The 19,658-nt window shown below is 33.8% G+C and overlaps 2 protein-coding genes across 4 annotated transcripts; both read left to right on the forward strand.

Annotated features, from left to right (window-relative positions):
- The first annotated feature begins 2,223 nt into the window (after positions 1-2,223).
- LOC136066507 (ribonucleoside-diphosphate reductase large subunit) lies at positions 2,224-8,428 on the forward strand. Of its 2 annotated transcripts, XM_065770893.1 has the most exons (17): positions 2,226-2,757; positions 3,044-3,105; positions 3,225-3,312; positions 4,155-4,418; positions 4,514-4,754; positions 4,832-4,908; positions 5,034-5,204; positions 5,297-5,389; positions 5,487-5,636; positions 5,736-5,822; positions 5,965-6,129; positions 6,217-6,336; positions 6,755-6,957; positions 7,042-7,191; positions 7,279-7,426; positions 7,816-7,899; positions 7,986-8,428. In XM_065770893.1, the coding sequence occupies exons 1-17, from the start codon at positions 2,530-2,532 to the stop codon at positions 8,082-8,084; spliced, it is 2,430 nt and encodes an 809-aa protein (XP_065626965.1). In that variant the 5' UTR covers positions 2,226-2,529; the 3' UTR covers positions 8,085-8,428. The 2 variants fall into 2 exon arrangements, with proteins under 2 accessions (XP_065626964.1, XP_065626965.1); XM_065770892.1 differs by having other exon boundaries at positions 2,224-2,757; positions 7,042-7,426.
- A 2,126-nt stretch (positions 8,429-10,554) lies between these two features.
- LOC112027508 (ribonucleoside-diphosphate reductase large subunit) lies at positions 10,555-16,758 on the forward strand. 2 transcript variants are annotated; one of them, XM_024060170.2, is made up of 17 exons: positions 10,557-11,087; positions 11,374-11,435; positions 11,555-11,642; positions 12,485-12,748; positions 12,844-13,084; positions 13,162-13,238; positions 13,364-13,534; positions 13,627-13,719; positions 13,817-13,966; positions 14,066-14,152; positions 14,295-14,459; positions 14,547-14,666; positions 15,085-15,287; positions 15,372-15,521; positions 15,609-15,756; positions 16,146-16,229; positions 16,316-16,758. In XM_024060170.2, the coding sequence occupies exons 1-17, from the start codon at positions 10,860-10,862 to the stop codon at positions 16,412-16,414; spliced, it is 2,430 nt and encodes an 809-aa protein (XP_023915938.1). In that variant the 5' UTR covers positions 10,557-10,859; the 3' UTR covers positions 16,415-16,758. The 2 variants fall into 2 exon arrangements, with proteins under 2 accessions (XP_065626966.1, XP_023915938.1); XM_065770894.1 differs by having other exon boundaries at positions 10,555-11,087; positions 15,372-15,756.
- The last annotated feature ends 2,900 nt before the right edge of the window (positions 16,759-19,658 follow it).

The following is a 19,658-nucleotide window of genomic DNA, read 5'->3' on the forward strand; positions in this document are numbered from 1 at the left end:
GTTTCCGATCACACTTTTCTTCACACTTGTGGAATTGTGCTCTTGTGTAACTTTGTGTCACCTGTTTCAGCCCTTAAAATAATCCTTATATATGTTTAGGATTGAGAGAAAAGAAAGCCTAAACATACACTTATGGATTGGATGAAAATTAGCTTGAAAAACTGAACTTCATAAACCTCGATAAATACCCTATCTATCGAACTAACTATCGAGCCATGGATTTTAGCAGCTTTTAAACCTCGATAGATGCTAGCTGCTGAGTTTTAAAATCCTATACTTTCATTCCTTGATTCTTGGACAAACTTGCATGGCTTTAACACTTGAATTTGAAACCTTGTTTCTTGAAATATTAAACACATCCTAGATCTGCCAAATTACAAGTGAAATGCGTTTTGTCAAAAGATTAGCTAACTACACAAAATAGTGACATATATTCCTAATATTGAATCACATATGTCATAACAAAAACAAAAAAAAACAAAAATTGTGTGTTGAATAAGGAATTTTTTATTTTATTTTTAAGAGAAGTGTGTTGAGCAAGGAACTTTTAGTTTAGAAAAGTGTAGTGAAGAAGGAACACATTTATATAATATAATTTTTTGAGAAGTGTATTGAGCAAGGACATAAAAAATATAGATAGCAAGTTTATAACTATATTATTTATTATTATTATATATTATAGCCTGTGTTTTCAACATTTGTTTACCAATCCCTCTCAAACTTTACGGTAGAATTTAAATTCAAACCTTTTTAAATTCAAAATTATTAGTTTGCATAAATCTATCTTCCTAATCCCAATGTGAATGTAATTAATAATGTTCCTAAACCCCACCTGCCCCCAGTTCCGTCCCCAAGAAGCTAAGATCAGACTCACTCATCCAACGGTTTACATCAACCCTCTTCACCACAAAACCCGCGTCACAATCATCATCCAACGGCCCACATCCAACCCCACCAACCCTACGCGCCATTTTGCATTCCAATAAATAAATCTACTTTTTTTATTTTTATTTTTTTTATGTGAATAAATAAATCTACTAATTTTAATTTGTTGTCACGCTGTGATTGTTGCATTACAAAATTACTATTTTTTTATAAATAAAATAAAGGGAAAAGTTAGCTTACTAAATGAAAATATTCTTAGATTTTTTATGGGAAAATAAAAAAATTCATTTTTTTAAAATTATTTTTTATATTTTTCATAAAAGTAGTATCCGAATTTTTATAAAATAATACATTAACAAATGCTCTAAAAATATCGATTAACCGAACCCAAAAATAAATTTTAATAATGTAGTGATAATTCATTATTTGGTCATATCATTCTACTCTTTATTACAAGATAGCTCAATCATTCTATGAATCGTGTGATGAATAGAATTTGAGAAATACAATACATGATTTTAAAATTAAAAATAAAGAAGGTTTGTAGCACACTCTTCAATTCAATATTGTTTATCTAACATTGATTTATAAACCCAGTTTAAAATACTATTTTTACTATTTTTATGTATGTTCTAATAAGTATTACTGTTTACTAAAAAAAAACATTGGCTTTTACATTTTTGCATCAATCCTCTTTTAAGAAATGTTATCGTCTAATAATTTTCACTATTTTTATTCACAAAACACAAATTAGTTAGGTAATAAATTTTATTTAGAGTAATATAAATTTTTTTTTATGAATCTATTATTAATACATTATTTAATATGTATTAGGTTTTAATAATAAAATATTCATCAAATGGAGGTTTTTTTAATAGAATTTTAATTTATGACATTCACTTTGGTTGACTATGTTTTTTATCATCAGATTAAGACATTAATCGGTTTTATGTGTAAGCAAGGATTGTACTCCATATCTTTTATTCAACTATAATTTTTTTTTTTTACTTAAAAATAAGTTGGACAAACTTTTTTTTTAAAAGAATTTAAAAATATATAAAGTCAAAGATAAAAAAAAAAATACCCCATATTCAAAATAATTAAAACAAAATAATCAAAGGGTTTATTTTAATGGACCGAGGCCAATAAATTAATTATTTACTCGAAAATGTTTAAAATTTAAATAGCCTAACTGTTTTTTTGGAAAAAATTAAAATAGCCTACTTTGTTGAGGAAAAAAAAAATAAAAAATAACTTTTCCTTAAAAAAAAAAAAAAAAAAAAGTGGACCACACACCATCACTCCCATTTACCCGCCACTACACCCCCACCCCCCCAAAGCAATTAAACAGACAAAAACACACACCCTGTTCTGTCACACCCAAAAAAGCAAAGCAATTAAACGCTCTCTCTCTCTCTCAAAACTAGGCGCGAAAATTTGAAAATTCCCAAAAGCCCACGTAATAGAGGGAAATCCTCTCAAAAATCAAAACCCTAATCTTTTATCTTCAAACCCGCCTTCTCCTTTATATAAAGCCTCCCATTCTCTCTTTTCTTTCAGTGCACTACACCTGTTCGACGAAAGTCCTCACAGACACCCAAACACAGATAGAGACAGAGTCAGAGAGAAAGAGAGAGAGAGAAAATGTATGTCGTGAAGCGAGATGGGCGTCAGGAAACCGTGCATTTCGACAAGATCACTGCGCGGTTGAAGAAGCTGAGCTATGGGCTTAGTATGGAACACTGTGACCCAGTGCTTGTGTCCCAGAAGGTCTGCGCTGGGGTCTATAAAGGTGTCACCACTAGCCAGCTTGATGAATTGGCTGCCGAAACTGCCGCCGCCATGACCGCTAACCATCCTGATTATGCTTCTGTGAGTTTCGCTCCCTATCTATCTGTCGATAATTTTATTTTTTAGTCTCTGGGATTTGTTTGTATTGTAAAAATTTATGATGGGTTGGGTTTGAATTTCACAATTTTCTGTTCATTTCTGATCTGGGTTTTGGTTAATTTCTCATATTAGTAGAAAACCTCACCGTTTTTGTCTTTAATTTTTCTATTGCTGCAAATTATGTTCATTTGACCAAATTGATGCTTGGAATTTGGATGTGTTTGTTTTGATCTGCTCAGTTATCGTTTTGTAAATTTTTTTGATGCAGTTGGCTGCGAGAATTGTTGTTTCAAACCTGCACAAGAACACAAAAAAGTTGTTTTCTGAGACGTAAGTGTTATAGAAGTTCAATGACATAATTTGGTTAATGAAAAATTAAGCTGACAGGTCTGGTTGGTGATTTTAGTTAAAGGGTACTTAATTCTTATATGAGAATTTGGTCAATGCAGAATCAAAGACATGTACCACCATTTTAACGAGAGATCTGGACTTAAGGCTCCTCTGATTGCCGACGATGTTTATGAAATAATCATGAAGGTGAATGTTCCTGCTTGTTCTTAGCGAGCAATTGTAATTGACTTTGATTCAACGTGTTTGTTAAATTAGGTTTGTAATGTAAGAGTTTTCCATAACTTATAATGCTTTGCATAATGTGATTGCTTTCATTATATGACTTTAGATTGTGTGTCAGATCTGGCATTCCCTAAAGTTGTGGTTATGAACTCTGTTTATTTTAAGCTGTGATACCCCATAGTTGATGGGGGTGTTCCAGTTTGATATATTTTCTTGTTATTTAGCTGTAAATGAGTAATAACTGAGCGTTTGGATGTTGGTTATAGAAGTATTACAAGTGTATTATACATATGGATTGTTCTTATATTGATGTGGCTAAAATATAGTCATTATATGGGATGGTAAGAAGTCACTTTGTCTTGCTTCTATTACACACTTGTGCTGGGCACAAGACTTGAATAACATTTGAAAAAAAAAAAAATCAACTCATAGAGCTCTAAACATCTTGCCAGTGTAAAATCCAATTTTATTTATTGTGTCGCCTTTTTATATTGTGTTACATTTTTATATTTATAAGGGATCATTAACGGTCTAACTAAAGTTGGTCACATGTTTTTTTTTTCCTCTCATTTTATCCTATAAAAAATGATGCTTTGAATCACTTCTTTGTTATTTATCTATAATAAATTGATTGCATTTTATGTTGGTTGTGAATCTACTGTAACATTCCTCATTTTTTGGGCTTGGGACTACTATTAAAGAAAAAAAAAAAATATCATCCTGAAGTTTTTGCAAATATAATGATTGTTGAATATGTTTCCTAAAATTATATTGAGTTAATTTCTTTAACATTATATTTGTTTCAGAATGCTGCTCGTTTGGACAGTGAGATCATCTATGATAGAGACTTTGACTATGATTACTTTGGTTTCAAAACCCTTGAGAGGTCTTACCTATTGAAGGTCCAAGGGAAGGTTGTAGAAAGGCCTCAGCACATGTTAATGAGGGTTTCTGTTGGAATTCACAAGGATGATATTGATTCAGTTATCAAAACATACCATATGATGTCTCAGCGGTGGTTCACTCATGCTTCTCCCACTCTTTTCAATGCAGGGACACCAAGGCCTCAAGTATGTACCATGTATTTTAAATTTATGAAGGGTTAATTTGGTTATTCAAACTTTATCTAATGTGAATTGGTGATTTTGTTGATGTGATTTTGCAGTTGAGTAGTTGCTTCCTTGTGTGCATGAAAGATGATAGCATTGAAGGCATATATGAGACTTTAAAAGAGTGTGCTATCATTAGCAAATCTGCTGGAGGAATTGGTGTCTCAGTTCACAATATTCGTGCTACAGGCAGTTATATTCGTGGAACAAATGGGACATCTAATGGCATTGTTCCAATGCTACGGGTATTCAATGATACTGCACGATATGTTGATCAAGGGGGAGGCAAGAGGAAAGGTATGGTTATGATGTTTTGTCATTTATGGTTGTATGAAGGGCATCTTATTCTAAAACAGTTTGCAACCTGCTTATAGGTGCTTTTGCTGTGTACTTGGAGCCATGGCATGCTGACATATTTGATTTCCTAGATTTAAGGAAGAATCATGGAAAGGTATGATTCACTGGTTTCAAATATCTAACTAGTCATGAAGTGATAGTGATTCTCTATTAGCGGCAAATTTGTGTATAGTCATTTTGTTCCACTCAAGGGTAAGTGTTTATATATTATTCTTGCAGGAGGAGAATCGTGCCCGTGATCTGTTTTATGCTCTTTGGGTTCCTGATCTCTTCATGGAAAGAGTTCAAAGCAATGGAGAATGGTCATTGTTTTGTCCTAATGAGTCTCCAGGTTTGGCAGATTGTTGGGGTGACAAATTTGAGAAATTGTACACCCAATATGAAAGAGAGGTATATCCAATTTTGTTCTCTTGGCTTTATTTTGGCTGTGTTTTGTGACTTAACATTAATCATTTACCGATCATAGCTATTGTTCTTTACAGGGAAAAGCAAAGAAGGTTGTACAGGCTCAGAATCTCTGGTTTGAAATCTTGAAATCTCAGATAGAAACAGGAACTCCTTATATGCTTTTCAAGGTCATCCATTTAGGCAAAACTGACTTCTTGTTATGTTCCTTGATTCCATGCATTTGAGAATTATTTACTCAATTCTTTTTCTTGGTGGTTCTTCCAGGATACTTGTAACAGGAAGAGCAATCAGCAGAATCTTGGTACCATCAAATCTTCAAATTTGTGCACAGAGATAATTGAGTATACAAGTCCAACAGAAACTGCTGTATGCAATCTGGCATCAATTGCTCTTCCACGGTTTGTCAGAGAGAAGGTGGGGGCATATTTGGCACACATATTAACCAATTTTCTCATTTGTTGGTTTTGGATCGTTTGTTATTGATTTGGATTTCATTATTTTGTTTGTTATTAGGGGGTTCCATTGGAGTCACATCCATCTAAGCTTGTTGGTAGCAGAGGCTCTAAGAATCGGTTCTTTGACTTTGACAAGCTAGCAGAGGTTTGAGTTCTTGTTATCACTTAATACCGAGTTCATTGACATATTAGTCTTCATATAATTGTCTCTTTTTATCTTGGCCCTGTGTAGAACATCAATTGTTAAAGAATTTGACTTGAACTTAATTCTCCTTCTGTTGGTACAGGTTACTGCAATTGTCACTTATAACCTTAACAAAATAATTGATGTTAACTACTACCCTGTTGAAACTGCAAGAAGGTCAAATTTACGACATAGACCTATTGGTATTGGGGTTCAGGGTCTTGCTGATACCTTTATCTTGCTTGGCATGACGTTTGATTCACCTGAGGTAGCTCCTCTTTTCAACTTCTGGTACCCTCTTAATCCTAACTTCAATAACTTGGGTTTAATAGTTGATTTTGGTTATGGAATGCAGGCTCAACAGCTTAACAAAGACATATTTGAGACTATATACTACCATGCTCTGAAAGCTTCTTCTGAGTTAGCTGCAAAAGATGGTCCCTATGAAACGTATAATGGGTGTCCTGTGAGCAAGGTATTGACTTATGAAAGTAACTTTGGGTAGGGCGTGGGAGAGCTAAATTTAGTAACTTATTGCATGGTAAAAAATATTATAATCTCTGTTATAAATGGGTCTTTATTGACTGCTGTAAATTGTAATGCATGTTGTGACACACCTAATGTGACCTAAAATTGTACCACCCCATCCTGAGAACTTATCAATCCCATGTTATAAAAACATTTAGAGAAGTACTCCAATGTTATGTACATAATTATAATGATCTCATGATTCTCATTCAACACTGCTCGGTGCATGCTATCTCTTGTTTTAACATTTCATGGGGTAGCAATTTCTTGGCATCTCTTAGTCCAAAGAAAATGATACCTATGTTCCTGCTCAGCACATTCATAATGCTATCTATAGCTTCTTAGGTGTTTATTATATTGTTCAGGGAATTCTTCAGCCAGACATGTGGGGTGTGACACCCTCAGATCGGTGGGATTGGAATGCTCTTAGGGAGATGATATCCAAAAATGGTACTAGAAATTCACTTCTTATAGCTCCTATGCCGACTGCTTCCACTAGCCAGATTCTTGGAAACAATGAGTGCTTTGAACCATATACTTCCAATATTTACAGTCGTAGAGTTCTAAGGTTGGTGTTGTGATCCTATACTATACTTCTGCCTTTTTACTAACAAATTTTCGAGGCTGCTTCTAATCTGTCTCTTTCTTTCAGTGGTGAATTTGTTGTGGTGAACAAACACCTTCTTCATGACTTAACTGAGATGGGTCTGTGGTCTCCTGCAATTAAGAACAAGATAATTTATGAGGATGGCTCTGTTCTGAAGATACCAGAAATCCCTGAGGAACTGAAACACATTTACAAGTATGAAATTGCATTTACTTGGTCTTTTCCCCTACTTTGGTTTTGTTGTTATTTTGGACTTGTGCTAAGACTGTTTGCTGCAATCAGAACTGTGTGGGAGATCAAGCAAAAGACGCTAGTTGATATGGCTGTTGATCGTGGATGCTACATAGATCAGAGTCAAAGCCTTAATATACATATGGACCAACCTAACTTTGGGAAACTTACTTCCTTGCATTTCTATGCATGGTCCAAGGTATAAACTTCAGTTCTGCATAAGTATCTTGAGTTTTGGCTTATAAGAGTTTTGGAATCAGATGAACAAATCAAGCCCTCGTTTTTAGAATTTACTATATGTATCACGTCCTTCACTTGTGATTAATGTCTTCAAGATGTGGTGGGGTATCTTTAGCTATAGGATGCATTCGGTTTTATGGTTGGTTTTTGAAAAGATTATACCTTGTTGGATTTGAATCATCCTTCAGGTTATTGTGCCATTTGGATTTTTGAATTAAATTAATCCTTGAAATATATACTTCTTTGTAATGTCAATTCCATTTCTCTTAATATCAATCAGAGTGGTTAACACACCAGTACTAATCTGTTTTCTTTTCTTTTCCTTGTTCTTGATCCTGTGTACAAAAGGGTCTGAAAACAGGCATGTATTATCTACGATCACGAGCTGCAGCTGATGCCATCAAGTTCACTGTTGATACTTCCATGCTCAAGGTAATGATGACAGTTGATTACTATAAACTTATCATTTCACTTATTTTCTTTGGATAATGATATAAAATCTGTCTTTGGTAATGCAGGATAAGCCCAAGGTTGTGGATGATGATGATAGTACCATGATGGCACAGATGGTATGCTCATTAACAAACCGTGAAGAGTGCATGGCTTGTGGAAGTTGAGTCGCACTTAAAGAGTTCATGGAGTCGCTCTTAAAGATGTGCTTCAGGTTGAGATTATCTTCATGCCCAGATGGCACAAGAAATTTGGCTATCAATTGAGGGCCTTATTAAGGTGAAATTTGTTAAGGTTTTCAAGATGAGTTTCAGAAATCTATTAGCACAGCACCAAATTGTGGAAGTTGAATGACTTTGAAGACTTTCAAGTCAATGTATAGCTTTTAAATTGATATCAGTTGTTAGATCTGTATTTATTTGTATTTGTATTGAGTTCTTCCTTATACATTACAAAGACTTGGACATGGATTGTCATGGGCATTTATAAATGGAAATCAGCTTTGCTCCTATTGATTAGTCTGGCTTGTGATTTTACAAATGGAAAATGTTGAAGATATTGTTAATTTCATTACAAACTTGGTAGCTTTGCTCAAAATTTTGTTTGTATTTTGTTGTGTTTAAAAGTTGATATATTGGTTTGTAATTTTTTTTTTTTTGGTAATAAAATTGGTTTCATTATACTATTTAAACTAATTTTTACTTTTAATTACAGTACTTTTAGTAAAATAAGTAGATTTTAAATAGACTCTTATATATATATTTTTTTGATGGGACAAATAGACTCTTATAAATTCATAAAATAGGAATCTGTAAATTCCTGAAGTCATCATAGCACAAAATAGTTTTGGTAGTACGGCACTATGAAGACCTGAAAAAACATAGTCCTACTGGCACAAGCATTTGGACAGGTGATATCTGGACTGGTGATGATAAAGGCTTAGTTTTATTAATGGTTTTTAACGGGCCGTAAATGGGCCAAGCTTGATTTAGTTGAAATCTGAACTTTTGGACTGGTTCTTGTTACTTGAACAAATTCCCCCCTCCCTCTGTCAAAAAAAGGTTAGCTTTGACTGTGATAAAAAAGTAGGTAATCCATTTTTTCCCTTTGTTTTTACAGTAACCCACTAACTCTAGTGGCAAAAAATTTCAAAATTGTTGAAATAGCGTGTCATTATTAGTATTCTTTTTTTAGAATACTAAATATTTTAACACATACACACAAGGGAAGAAGGAAGAAAGTTTTAAAAAAACTAACAATTACATATATGTAAAAGGGCCTGATAGCATGTTATTATTGGTTGGTAAAATTTTATAACTGTGAAAAATATTATGAAAATGTTGTCTATAACATTAGTCTTGTTTTTAATGAATTATATTGTAGTCTGAATTTGGTAAGGATGGACTGCAGGCAAAGTGTGACTATAATTGGTTAAAGTCTTCAAATCGAATTTGTGTTATGAAAACTTGGTCGGCTAAAATCTGCGTAAAGTTGCACATCTAAAAGACTTTGACAGAGCAAAATGCTCTGAATAATAATCTTTGTTTTTCGGTGCTGGATTTTAACAGTTGCAGGCACTGACTTTGAATTTGGGGCTTCGGTTTTCAACATTTTCGTAAAATGTTAGTGGAGCAATCGCTGATGGCTAAACGGCCTTAAAAGTTAAAAAATTTCATCACCGAACCAAAAGGAAAAAACCAAAAATGTATTTGTACAATGAGATTTTTTTTAATAACTACAGACAAGTTAGGTCACAATTTGACTTAAGTTGTAAGTATGAGCGTGATAGATTATCCGTTGACAAAATAATTGTCATAAGATGATCATCTCATTGCTATTAAGACTGAATCAAATTAGATATTTTTATACATTAGCTACTTAAATGAGCTTAAAACAATATAATGGTCTGATCCTATTCAGGAATCAAAATAATATGTACTATGTCCATCTTAAAATAAAAGAAAACATATAAAATGACACGAGAATATAATAATCTTTCAAAAAAGTTCATTATTTTTAGAGAAATGCTACGTTTCACTTTCACAACATTTTTTTTAATAATAAATCTTAAATGGTAAGTTGATACCAGTTTTAATTTGATCTCATAACTAATTTTTTATTATTATCTACTAATAACAGCCAATAACAATTTCACCTAATTGATTTTATCGCATATTTTAAATAGGGTGATTGTGAAATCTGAGTCTTGCCAATAGTCACTGAGTCACAACTTGTCTTTTAACACATGCCATTCAAGTCCCTTGGAAAGCATTCCTGAATTCTCGTGAAAACAATAGCTGTTGGGAAGAATTGTAAGTAACGTGTATGAATAACGAGTAGGGAGGTCTTTGACTGATTCTGATTGCAATTTCGATGTTATAAGCAGCCCAAGGTTTTCCCTTTTAATGAATACCGGAGAATGATGGAAAAAACAAAAATCATGTTAATTAGTAAAGTAAATTTTATTAGCAAAGCAATCTTAGACTAATCAGTAATCCCAACATGTTTTTCATCCCAAAAAAAAAAGTAATCCCAACATGTTAGCGATGTCACTCCTTAACAATTGTAAAAATAAAAAAAAGTGGACCACACACCATCACTCCCATTTACCCGCCACTACACCCCCACCCCCCCAAAGCAATTAAACAGACAAAAACACACACCCTGTTCTGTCACACCCAAAAAAGCAAAGCAATTAAACGCTCTCTCTCTCTCTCAAAACTAGGCGCGAAAATTTGAAAATTCCCAAAAGCCCACGTAATAGAGGGAAATCCTCTCAAAAATCAAAACCCTAATCTTTTATCTTCAAACCCGCCTTCTCCTTTATATAAAGCCTCCCATTCTCTCTTTTCTTTCAGTGCACTACACCTGTTCGACGAAAGTCCTCACAGACACCCAAACACAGATAGAGACAGAGTCAGAGAGAAAGAGAGAGAGAGAAAATGTATGTCGTGAAGCGAGATGGGCGTCAGGAAACCGTGCATTTCGACAAGATCACTGCGCGGTTGAAGAAGCTGAGCTATGGGCTTAGTATGGAACACTGTGACCCAGTGCTTGTGTCCCAGAAGGTCTGCGCTGGGGTCTATAAAGGTGTCACCACTAGCCAGCTTGATGAATTGGCTGCCGAAACTGCCGCCGCCATGACCGCTAACCATCCTGATTATGCTTCTGTGAGTTTCGCTCCCTATCTATCTGTCGATAATTTTATTTTTTAGTCTCTGGGATTTGTTTGTATTGTAAAAATTTATGATGGGTTGGGTTTGAATTTCATAATTTTCTGTTCATTTCTGATCTGGGTTTTGGTTAATTTCTCATATTAGTAGAAAACCTCACCGTTTTTGTCTTTAATTTTTCTATTGCTGCAAATTATGTTCATTTGACCAAATTGATGCTTGGAATTTGGATGTGTTTGTTTTGATCTGCTCAGTTATCGTTTTGTAAATTTTTTTGATGCAGTTGGCTGCGAGAATTGTTGTTTCAAACCTGCACAAGAACACAAAAAAGTTGTTTTCTGAGACGTAAGTGTTATAGAAGTTCAATGACATAATTTGGTTAATGAAAAATTAAGCTGACAGGTCTGGTTGGTGATTTTAGTTAAAGGGTACTTAATTCTTATATGAGAATTTGGTCAATGCAGAATCAAAGACATGTACCACCATTTTAACGAGAGATCTGGACTTAAGGCTCCTCTGATTGCCGACGATGTTTATGAAATAATCATGAAGGTGAATGTTCCTGCTTGTTCTTAGCGAGCAATTGTAATTGACTTTGATTCAACGTGTTTGTTAAATTAGGTTTGTAATGTAAGAGTTTTCCATAACTTATAATGCTTTGCATAATGTGATTGCTTTCATTATATGACTTTAGATTGTGTGTCAGATCTGGCATTCCCTAAAGTTGTGGTTATGAACTCTGTTTATTTTAAGCTGTGATACCCCATAGTTGATGGGGGTGTTCCAGTTTGATATATTTTCTTGTTATTTAGCTGTAAATGAGTAATAACTGAGCGTTTGGATGTTGGTTATAGAAGTATTACAAGTGTATTATACATATGGATTGTTCTTATATTGATGTGGCTAAAATATAGTCATTATATGGGATGGTAAGAAGTCACTTTGTCTTGCTTCTATTACACACTTGTGCTGGGCACAAGACTTGAATAACATTTGAAAAAAAAAAAAATCAACTCATAGAGCTCTAAACATCTTGCCAGTGTAAAATCCAATTTTATTTATTGTGTCGCCTTTTTATATTGTGTTACATTTTTATATTTATAAGGGATCATTAACGGTCTAACTAAAGTTGGTCACATGTTTTTTTTTTCCTCTCATTTTATCCTATAAAAAATGATGCTTTGAATCACTTCTTTGTTATTTATCTATAATAAATTGATTGCATTTTATGTTGGTTGTGAATCTACTGTAACATTCCTCATTTTTTGGGCTTGGGACTACTATTAAAGAAAAAAAAAAAATATCATCCTGAAGTTTTTGCAAATATAATGATTGTTGAATATGTTTCCTAAAATTATATTGAGTTAATTTCTTTAACATTATATTTGTTTCAGAATGCTGCTCGTTTGGACAGTGAGATCATCTATGATAGAGACTTTGACTATGATTACTTTGGTTTCAAAACCCTTGAGAGGTCTTACCTATTGAAGGTCCAAGGGAAGGTTGTAGAAAGGCCTCAGCACATGTTAATGAGGGTTTCTGTTGGAATTCACAAGGATGATATTGATTCAGTTATCAAAACATACCATATGATGTCTCAGCGGTGGTTCACTCATGCTTCTCCCACTCTTTTCAATGCAGGGACACCAAGGCCTCAAGTATGTACCATGTATTTTAAATTTATGAAGGGTTAATTTGGTTATTCAAACTTTATCTAATGTGAATTGGTGATTTTGTTGATGTGATTTTGCAGTTGAGTAGTTGCTTCCTTGTGTGCATGAAAGATGATAGCATTGAAGGCATATATGAGACTTTAAAAGAGTGTGCTATCATTAGCAAATCTGCTGGAGGAATTGGTGTCTCAGTTCACAATATTCGTGCTACAGGCAGTTATATTCGTGGAACAAATGGGACATCTAATGGCATTGTTCCAATGCTACGGGTATTCAATGATACTGCACGATATGTTGATCAAGGGGGAGGCAAGAGGAAAGGTATGGTTATGATGTTTTGTCATTTATGGTTGTATGAAGGGCATCTTATTCTAAAACAGTTTGCAACCTGCTTATAGGTGCTTTTGCTGTGTACTTGGAGCCATGGCATGCTGACATATTTGATTTCCTAGATTTAAGGAAGAATCATGGAAAGGTATGATTCACTGGTTTCAAATATCTAACTAGTCATGAAGTGATAGTGATTCTCTATTAGCGGCAAATTTGTGTATAGTCATTTTGTTCCACTCAAGGGTAAGTGTTTATATATTATTCTTGCAGGAGGAGAATCGTGCCCGTGATCTGTTTTATGCTCTTTGGGTTCCTGATCTCTTCATGGAAAGAGTTCAAAGCAATGGAGAATGGTCATTGTTTTGTCCTAATGAGTCTCCAGGTTTGGCAGATTGTTGGGGTGACAAATTTGAGAAATTGTACACCCAATATGAAAGAGAGGTATATCCAATTTTGTTCTCTTGGCTTTATTTTGGCTGTGTTTTGTGACTTAACATTAATCATTTACTGATCATAGCTATTGTTCTTTACAGGGAAAAGCAAAGAAGGTTGTACAGGCTCAGAATCTCTGGTTTGAAATCTTGAAATCTCAGATAGAAACAGGAACTCCTTATATGCTTTTCAAGGTCATCCATTTAGGCAAAACTGACTTCTTGTTATGTTCCTTGATTCCATGCATTTGAGAATTATTTACTCAATTCTTTTTCTTGGTGGTTCTTCCAGGATACTTGTAACAGGAAGAGCAATCAGCAGAATCTTGGTACCATCAAATCTTCAAATTTGTGCACAGAGATAATTGAGTATACAAGTCCAACAGAAACTGCTGTATGCAATCTGGCATCAATTGCTCTTCCACGGTTTGTCAGAGAGAAGGTGGGGGCATATTTGGCACACATATTAACCAATTTTCTCATTTGTTGGTTTTGGATCGTTTGTTATTGATTTGGATTTCATTATTTTGTTTGTTATTAGGGGGTTCCATTGGAGTCACATCCATCTAAGCTTGTTGGTAGCAGAGGCTCTAAGAATCGGTTCTTTGACTTTGACAAGCTAGCAGAGGTTTGAGTTCTTGTTATCACTTAATACCGAGTTCATTGACATATTAGTCTTCATATAATTGTCTCTTTTTATCTTGGCCCTGTGTAGAACATCAATTGTTAAAGAATTTGACTTGAACTTAATTCTCCTTCTGTTGGTACAGGTTACTGCAATTGTCACTTATAACCTTAACAAAATAATTGATGTTAACTACTACCCTGTTGAAACTGCAAGAAGGTCAAATTTACGACATAGACCTATTGGTATTGGGGTTCAGGGTCTTGCTGATACCTTTATCTTGCTTGGCATGACGTTTGATTCACCTGAGGTAGCTCCTCTTTTCAACTTCTGGTACCCTCTTAATCCTAACTTCAATAACTTGGGTTTAATAGTTGATTTTGGTTATGGAATGCAGGCTCAACAGCTTAACAAAGACATATTTGAGACTATATACTACCATGCTCTGAAAGCTTCTTCTGAGTTAGCTGCAAAAGATGGTCCCTATGAAACGTATAATGGGTGTCCTGTGAGCAAGGTATTGACTTATGAAAGTAACTTTGGGTAGGGCGTGGGAGAGCTAAATTTAGTAACTTATTGCATGGTAAAAAATATTATAATCTCTGTTATAAATGGGTCTTTATTGACTGCTGTAAATTGTAATGCATGTTGTGACACACCTAATGTGACCTAAAATTGTACCACCCCATCCTGAGAACTTATCAATCCCATGTTATAAAAACATTTAGAGAAGTACTCCAATGTTATGTACATAATTATAATGATCTCATGATTCTCATTCAACACTGCTCGGTGCATGCTATCTCTTGTTTTAACATTTCATGGGGTAGCAATTTCTTGGCATCTCTTAGTCCAAAGAAAATGATACCTATGTTCCTGCTCAGCACATTCATAATGCTATCTATAGCTTCTTAGGTGTTTATTATATTGTTCAGGGAATTCTTCAGCCAGACATGTGGGGTGTGACACCCTCAGATCGGTGGGATTGGAATGCTCTTAGGGAGATGATATCCAAAAATGGTACTAGAAATTCACTTCTTATAGCTCCTATGCCGACTGCTTCCACTAGCCAGATTCTTGGAAACAATGAGTGCTTTGAACCATATACTTCCAATATTTACAGTCGTAGAGTTCTAAGGTTGGTGTTGTGATCCTATACTATACTTCTGCCTTTTTACTAACAAATTTTCGAGGCTGCTTCTAATCTGTCTCTTTCTTTCAGTGGTGAATTTGTTGTGGTGAACAAACACCTTCTTCATGACTTAACTGAGATGGGTCTGTGGTCTCCTGCAATTAAGAACAAGATAATTTATGAGGATGGCTCTGTTCTGAAGATACCAGAAATCCCTGAGGAACTGAAACACATTTACAAGTATGAAATTGCATTTACTTGGTCTTTTCCCCTACTTTGGTTTTGTTGTTATTTTGGACTTGTGCTAAGACTGTTTGCTGCAATCAGAACTGTGTGGGAGATCAAGCAAAAGACGCTAGTTGATATGGCTGTTGATCGTGGATGCTACATAGATCAGAGTCAAAGCCTTAATATACATATGGACCAACCTAACTTTGGGAAACTTACTTCCTTGCATTTCTATGCATGGTCCAAGGTATAAACTTCAGTTCTGCATAAGTATCTTGAGTTTTGGCTTATAAGAGTTTTGGAATCAGATGAACAAATCAAGCCCTCGTTTTTAGAATTTACTATATGTATCACGTCCTTCACTTGTGATTAATGTCTTCAAGATGTGGTGGGGTATCTTTAGCTATAGGATGCATTCGGTTTTATGGTTGGTTTTTGAAAAGATTATACCTTGTTGGATTTGAATCATCCTTCAGATTATTGTGCCATTTGGATTTTTGAATTAAATTAATCCTTGAAATATATACTTCTTTGTAATGTCAATTCCATTTCTCTTAATATCAATCAGAGTGGTTAACACACCAGTACTAATCTGTTTTCTTTTCTTTTCCTTGTTCTTGATCCTGTGTACAAAAGGGTCTGAAAACAGGCATGTATTATCTACGATCACGAGCTGCAGCTGATGCCATCAAGTTCACTGTTGATACTTCCATGCTCAAGGTAATGATGACAGTTGATTACTATAAACTTATCATTTCACTTATTTTCTTTGGATAATGATATAAAATCTGTCTTTGGTAATGCAGGATAAGCCCAAGGTTGTGGATGATGATGATAGTACCATGATGGCACAGATGGTATGCTCATTAACAAACCGTGAAGAGTGCATGGCTTGTGGAAGTTGAGTCGCACTTAAAGAGTTCATGGAGTCGCTCTTAAAGATGTGCTTCAGGTTGAGATTATCTTCATGCCCAGATGGCACAAGAAATTTGGCTATCAATTGAGGGCCTTATTAAGGTGAAATTTGTTAAGGTTTTCAAGATGAGTTTCAGAAATCTATTAGCACAGCACCAAATTGTGGAAGTTGAATGACTTTGAAGACTTTCAAGTCAATGTATAGCTTTTAAATTGATATCAGTTGTTAGATCTGTATTTATTTGTATTTGTATTGAGTTCTTCCTTATACATTACAAAGACTTGGACATGGATTGTCATGGGCATTTATAAATGGAAATCAGCTTTGCTCCTATTGATTAGTCTGGCTTGTGATTTTACAAATGGAAAATGTTGAAGATATTGTTAATTTCATTACAAACTTGGTAGCTTTGCTCAAAATTTTGTTTGTATTTTGTTGTGTTTAAAAGTTGATATATTGGTTTGTAATTTTTTTTTTTTTGGTAATAAAATTGGTTTCATTATACTATTTAAACTAATTTTTACTTTTAATTACAGTACTTTTAGTAAAATAAGTAGATTTTAAATAGACTCTTATATATATTTTTTTTTGATGGGACAAATAGACTCTTATAAATTCATAAAATAGGAATCTGTAAATTCCTGAAGTCATCATAGCACAAAATAGTTTTGGTAGTACGGCACTATGAAGACCTGAAAAAACATAGTCCTACTGGCACAAGCATTTGGACAGGTGATATCTGGACTGGTGATGATAAAGGCTTAGTTTTATTAATGGTTTTTAACGGGCCGTAAATGGGCCAAGCTTGATTTAGTTGAAATCTGAACTTTTGGACTGGTTCTTGTTACTTGAACAAATTCCCCCCTCCCTCTGTCAAAAAAAGGTTAGCTTTGACTGTGATAAAAAAGTAGGTAATCCATTTTTTCCCTTTGTTTTTACAGTAACCCACTAACTCTAGTGGCAAAAAATTTCAAAATTGTTGAAATAGCGTGTCATTATTAGTATTCTTTTTTTAGAATACTAAATATTTTAACACATACACACAAGGGAAGAAGGAAGAAAGTTTTAAAAAAACTAACAATTACATATATGTAAAAGGGCCTGATAGCATGTTATTATTGGTTGGTAAAATTTTATAACTGTGAAAAATATTATGAAAATGTTGTCTATAACATTAGTCTTGTTTTTAATGAATTATATTGTAGTCTGAATTTGGTAAGGATGGAGTGCAGACAAAGTGTGACTATAATTGGTTAAAGTCTTCAAATCGAATTTGTGTTATGAAAACTTGGTCGGCTAAAATCTGCGTAAAGTTGCACATCTAAAAGACTTTGACAGAGCAAAATGCTCTGAATAATAATCTTTGTTTTTCGGTGCTGGATTTTAACAGTTGCAGGCACTGACTTTGAATTTGGGGCTTCGGTTTTCAACATTTTCGTAAAATGTTAGTGGAGCAATCGCTGATGGCTAAACGGCCTTAAAAGTTAAAAAATTTCATCACCGAACCAAAAGGAAAAAACCAAAAATGTATTTGTACAATGAGATTTTTTTTAATAACTACAGACAAGTTAGGTCACAATTTGACTTAAGTTGTAAGTATGAGCGTGATAGATTATCCGTTGACAAAATAATTGTCATAAGATGATCATCTCATTGCTATTAAGACTGAATCAAATTAGATATTTTTATACATTAGCTACTTAAATGAGCTTAAAACAATATAATGGTCTGATCCTATTCAGGAATCAAAATAATATGTACTATGTCCATCTTAAAATAAAAGAAAACATATAAAATGACACGAGAATATAATAATCTTTCAAAAAAGTTCATTATTTTTAGAGAAATGCTACGTTTCACTTTCACAACATTTTTTTTAATAATAAATCTTAAATGGTAAGTTGATACCAGTTTTAATTTGATCTCATAACTAATTTTTTATTATTATCTACTAATAACAGCCAATAACAATTTCACCTAATTGATTTTATCGCATATTTTAAATAGGGTGATTGTGAAATCTGAGTCTTGCCAATAGTCACTGAGTCACAACTTGTCTTTTAACGCATGCCATTCAAGTCCCTTGGAAAGCATTCCTGAATTCTCGTGAAAACAATAGCTGTTGGGAAGAATTGTAAGTAACGTGTATGAATAACGAGTAGGGAGGTCTTTGACTGATTCTGATTGCAATTTCGATGTTATAAGCAGCCCAAGGTTTTCCCTTTTAATGAATACCGGAGAATGATGGAAAAAACAAAAATCATGTTAATTAGTAAAGTAAATTTTATTAGCAAAGCAATCTTAGACTAATCAGTAATCCCAACATGTTTTTCATCCCAAAAAAAAAAGTAATCCCAACATGTTAGCGATGTCACTCCTTAACAATTGTAAAAAGAAAAAATAAAAAAATTGTAATATATAAATATTTGTATTATTGGACTTATTGTTTATAAATTGGTCCCCGTACTCATTATTAGATTATTTATTTATTTTTATTTTTTTGGGTAAAAGGTCTTAAATACCTAGCAAATATAGGGGGTCCAATCATAGTAATTATGGTTAAATGATGATTAAAGAATTATTCCCATTTATACATATTTTTTTTTCTTATATATAAAAGCGCCTATGCCCGCTACAGTGATTAGGTACTATGCAAATAATGTATTGTACTGTGCGCATACTGTAGCGGCAACAGTACTTTTCGTGAGGCACCTTTTTTTTTTTTTTTTTCAACATTTTGTTTAAGTTTTGCACAGTAGCGGCAACAGTTACATTTTTTTAAGTCTTCTGTTTGTATTTTTTAAGCGCCTATGCCCGCTACAGTGCTTCGACACTGTACAAATAACGTATTGCACTGTGTGTACACTTTAGTGGCAACAATGCTTTTCGTGAGGCACTTTTTTTTTTTTTTTTTTTTTTTCAACCCTTTTGTTTAAGTTTTGCCCAGTAGCTACTGTTGAATTCTATACAAGCTTCACAATTGCATCAATGGAGAAATGAAAACTCAGAGAGAGAAAGACAAATGTAAAACTTGTAGAAATGAATTCATTGATAAGTTTACAATACTCTGTTCTTTATATAGGTAGAATAGAGAGCGGGAAAGATGGGAAGAATTGAAACAGAAATAACTAACTTCCTAACCAATCTAAGCCATACACGTGGAATAGAAACTAACAACACATTTAGCCTGAATGTACAAACGGCAGTCATTTTGTATCTGTCTAAATTATTCT

This window comes from Quercus suber, unplaced genomic scaffold (genome assembly GCF_002906115.3).
Source record: "Quercus suber isolate HL8 unplaced genomic scaffold, Cork oak 2.0 scaffold_37, whole genome shotgun sequence".
NCBI classification, from domain to species: domain Eukaryota; kingdom Viridiplantae; phylum Streptophyta; class Magnoliopsida; order Fagales; family Fagaceae; genus Quercus; species Quercus suber.

Bases quoted from the DNA above. Each gene is read 5' to 3' on its own strand.
- LOC136066507 (XM_065770892.1), top strand. From the start codon at position 2,530: ATGTATGTCGTGAAGCGAGATGGGCGTCAGGAAACCGTGCATTTCGAC. The intron at 5,823-5,964 runs GTTTGAGTTCTT...CTGTTGGTACAG, and splicing joins ACTTTGACAAGCTAGCAGAG to GTTACTGCAATTGTCACTTA. The intron at 6,130-6,216 runs GTAGCTCCTCTT...TATGGAATGCAG, and splicing joins TGACGTTTGATTCACCTGAG to GCTCAACAGCTTAACAAAGA.
- LOC112027508 (XM_065770894.1), top strand. From the start codon at position 10,860: ATGTATGTCGTGAAGCGAGATGGGCGTCAGGAAACCGTGCATTTCGAC. The intron at 13,535-13,626 runs GTATATCCAATT...TGTTCTTTACAG, and splicing joins ACACCCAATATGAAAGAGAG to GGAAAAGCAAAGAAGGTTGT. The intron at 13,967-14,065 runs GTGGGGGCATAT...GTTTGTTATTAG, and splicing joins CACGGTTTGTCAGAGAGAAG to GGGGTTCCATTGGAGTCACA.